The 4,257-nt window shown below is 38.6% G+C and overlaps 1 protein-coding gene across 1 annotated transcript; it reads left to right on the top strand.

Annotated features, from left to right (window-relative positions):
- Positions 1 to 2,425: 2,425 nt before the first annotated feature.
- Positions 2,426 to 3,661, top strand: LOC306994471 (aerolysin-like protein; the record flags this gene model as incomplete). The annotated part of the gene is made up of 1 exon (XM_079604985.1): positions 2,426 to 3,661. The coding sequence occupies one exon, from the start codon at positions 2,426 to 2,428 to the stop codon at positions 3,371 to 3,373; it is 948 nt and encodes a 315-aa protein (XP_079461111.1). The 3' UTR covers positions 3,374 to 3,661.
- Between the last annotated feature and the right edge of the window lie 596 nt (positions 3,662 to 4,257).

The following is a 4,257-nucleotide window of genomic DNA, read 5'->3' as shown; positions in this document are numbered from 1 at the left end:
TAGCCACTGCCTGTCCCCTTTAGAGCTCCATTTAAGCAGCAGAGTCTCCAAACACATTCACTTTTCCAGCTTTGACCAGACAAGCTATTCCTGAGAAGAATTTCAGACTGCAGTCATCCATGTAAGTATACTATCACTCAAGGGCACTTGATTTAAGATGTAGCTAGTTAACAGTTTCTAATACTTTGCATGAGATTATCCAACCCAATTTTCTACCACTGCATATCTATAGCATCAGTTCATGTTGTCATTTGGCATGGTCTTTATATGCAAAAATGATCTTTTATGTGGATATAGGCTTACGCTAGTGGTGTGCGGTGGGGTTTTAAAACGAGGACATTTTTTATTTGTATATCAAATGTAAATTAATGTATGTTACACATAACTTTCCTGGTTAAATAAACATTACATAAAAAAGAGAGACCAAATACAATTCTATTTTGTATTTTTGCTATAATAACTATGTACAGTACATTTCTATTTATTAAAACCAAGTAGTAATTTCATCAAGTTAGTGTTTTTACGCATTTTTACATTTATTCCAAAATAATAACTAAAGGCAGTAACTATTTAAACAATGTATATTATTTGTGAATTAAAGTTTAGCAGTTCTTTTTAAGTCAACTTTTTCATTAGATTTCCCATTAACATCATCATTGTCTTCATTCAGACCGATTCGAGAATGCGCACGAAAACAAGAAGCGGGATTTATTGCACGAACAAAAAATATCATATCATAACCGTTCATATCCAATTATAACCGTTCATAACCGTTCATATCCAATTAAAGCCAGATGGAGACATTAGGCTTGTTCAACTTCATACAGCTCTGCGCAGACCGACCGGCGGCTGACTTGAAGTACATGCCGGTTAGAAATTTTGCCCGACTTGAGACATCGCAGACGCCACGTGACTGTGACATATGCCATCAAAGTACCTCAAGAGCGATTCGAGAGCAGCCGGCTGGTCGGTAACGGTTTCCAAGATATTCGCGAAAGTTGTTTGAACACTTAAACCCTGGAAACACCAGGTAGACGGTTGGCCATCAGGCAATGTTTGGCAGATTTTTTATGAATTTAGGGTAACACTTTATTTGATGGTGTCCGTTGATTTTACGGTGTCCGTGATACAAAGTAATTACATAATTAAGTACTTAGTAGTAGATGTTGTAATAACTAATGTAACTACATGTACTTAACATGTAATTAAGTTATGGAACAGCCTGTACTTACACATTGTAATTACACACATGTAATAGGCAGCTACTGTTACACATGTAACAAGCTGGGTCATTTACATATGTGTTACCGACTTGGTACAATGTAATTATATATGAAAGTACGTAGTACTACACAATGTAACAAAACATACTTAAATATGTTACTAAGGTGTGAAAAAGTCTGCAGGGGTTACATGGGCTGTTACATATTATTACAACATCTACTACTAAGTACTTAATTATGTAATTACTCTGTATCACGGACACCGTAAAATAAAGTGTTACCAAATTTTTTAGTGTTTAGCGTTTAATGTTTAGGGCGCTTTTAAGTGTGATTAAGCATTTTAAGCGTTATGCAAAAATATTTTAACTTAACATGAGCCAAGTGAACTGAAGAAAGTGTGATCCAAACACAAAGACAAGACAATTCTTAAACTAAAGTTTAGCAAGCAAAAGCATAATAATAATAACAATAATAATAGCCTAATAATACCATTTACTATTTATCAAAACTAAAGCAAATGAAATGTAACTGGATATTGTGTATCAGATGCATGTAAAAGGTGATTTCTGCCTATAAAGAGCACGCCAGATGAAAGCATGAACTCGTGTTATGAATATGCTGTGCCAGGAGATTGTGTTGCATGCAACTACCACAGGACTACACAACAATAGCCGCTTTTCCACCATCGGCCAAACTGTTCTCGGTGCCAATCCGGCCCAGCCGGTATGGATATGGTTTTATTTTCCATGTGGGACTGATACCAGCACTCTATGTAATGTAATACAAATGTGTCAGTCATTGCCTTAATAACACAAGAGTTTACAGACGTATGATATGCAAATTAAGTCACTGCATTATGGAGGACGATTGGATATTTCTGTTAGTAACTTGTGTTTACTGCGCTCAAATAGGGCACTTGGCCAGCTACAGAAAGCCATACAAGTGACCAATCCTGAGTGGCGATGTCACAACATGCATGGTTAGCCAATGGTGCTGAGACTGATTCAGACACACCTGATTCAAGTCAGCTTATTAGTAGATACTCCAAGACCCGAAATGGAAATGAATGGGTCAGTTAAGAAAGAAATCAAGCGTGTACTTTTGTTGTCTCCAGAAACTGGGTTAGGAAACACTGCAATAAAGTGTAAAGCTGATGTTAATTCTAATCTGTTATTTTTTTTTCAGATTGATTTAATTCCAAGATGTCCGACACAACGAATATACAGCTAATTGGGGGAAAAGGAGGTAGTGCATTCTCACTTACTGGTCAGAACAACGGTGCCAGTTTAGAGAAGATTGGAGTCTGGGTGGGAGAATGGCAGGTGAAGGCTGTCAGGGTCTGGCTTTCAGATGGAAGAGTTGAACAATTTGGTAAACCAGACGGACCATATCAAGAGTACAAGTTCACACCTGGTGAGTGCTTCACATCACTGTCCCTGTGGGGGAATGGAGCAGGAACACGTCTTGGAGCCATCAAATTCAATACCAGTCAGGGGAAAGAGTTTTTTGCAAAGATGACAAGCTGGGGTTTAAAAACAGAATATCCCATGGATGTGGGCTCTGGTTTTTGTTTGGGAGTTGTAGGAAGAGGTGGTTCTGACATTGACAGCATGGGATTCATGTTTCTCAAAGCAGTTGAATCAACAGTTCTCACCGATGTCCACTATCCAACTTTCCACCAACTGATACCAAAGGTGACCGTGGAAGACATCAAATCCCTCACTTTCAGGAACAACACCTCCGCCACTCAACAACAAAAAGTTGAAAGCTCAAAGAAAATAATTAACAAATCTTCATGGTCTGTGAGTGCAAGTTTATCTGCAACATTTAGTATGGAAGTGAAGGCTGGGGTTCCAGGGGTTGCTGAAGTTACTGCAGGATACAGTGTCACCATGGGAATTGAAAGCACTTATGGTCGTGAGCACACAGAGGAGAGAACCGAAACTCTGTCTACAGATGTAGATGTGCCTCCAGGGAAGAAGATGGATGTTTCAGTCACTATTGGCAGAGCCACTTTTGACCTGCCTTACACTGGCACAGTGGTGATGACCTGCAAGAACGGCAGTGTGTTTGCGTATGGAACCAAGGGCACATACAAAGGCGTCACTTACACTGATATCAAAGTGGATACCAATGAATCTCCTCTGTAATGTCAAGACAGATTGCACATGTAATGCACATGTTCTTTGATTACTTCTAATTTTGTCAATCATGTATCAGTTGCTTCACATTCAGGCCTCATTGTAATTTTTGGTGTGGTGTTTGGGTGTTCAGGGGAAATATATAAAGTCAATATTTGTTGTCTTCAAATAACCTTATATAATACCAATACACAAATATTCATATAGCTTCATACGTTGTGTAATCACTTTAAAATAATCTCTAGAAACTGATTCTGTAATAATGTGTTTAAAATGACATTCAATAAATAATTACAATTGATTAAATAAACCCTGTGTTGCAAGCATTTTTCACTTTACTTTTCTCTTCACCAGACCTGAAAAGTGACACAATGGGCCCTATCTTGCACCCAGCGCAATTGACTTTGAACACCGACGCATGTATCATTCCTATTTTGCACCCGCGCACAACAGACTTTTCCAGTTTTAGAAAGCAATTGCACCACTGACCAGGAAAAACCCAGTCTAAAGACAGTGGCGCGTTGCGCGTTAGTGATGTGGTATTTTAAGGGCGCGTGCTTGGCCATAATGTAGCGTGTTAACGCGCATCCACTTTGATTCTCTAATAATTATAAACAGACGCAGCAGTTTTCATTTTTGCAAATCATACATTATTACAAGGAAAAATTGTTGTGTCCGTGAAGATGTGAAAAAGATCTATCTAGATTTTAAAAAATAATAATCTACAGTAGATTAGGCTACACATTTACCCAAATTATACGCCTGTTTAACTGAAGCTAATTTGTGTGTGTTTCTCCCATCATCCCCAATGTCACTTCTCTGTGTTTTACGCCCCTGACGAGAACATCGGTCTCCTCGGCTGTGAACCGCTCCTGGCGTGCGCTGGCAAATCT

This window comes from Phoxinus phoxinus (genome assembly GCF_949152265.1).
Source record: "Phoxinus phoxinus genome assembly, chromosome: 2".
In the NCBI taxonomy this organism is placed as follows: domain Eukaryota; kingdom Metazoa; phylum Chordata; class Actinopteri; order Cypriniformes; family Leuciscidae; genus Phoxinus; species Phoxinus phoxinus.
This window is presented reverse-complemented; position numbering and strand designations above follow the sequence as displayed.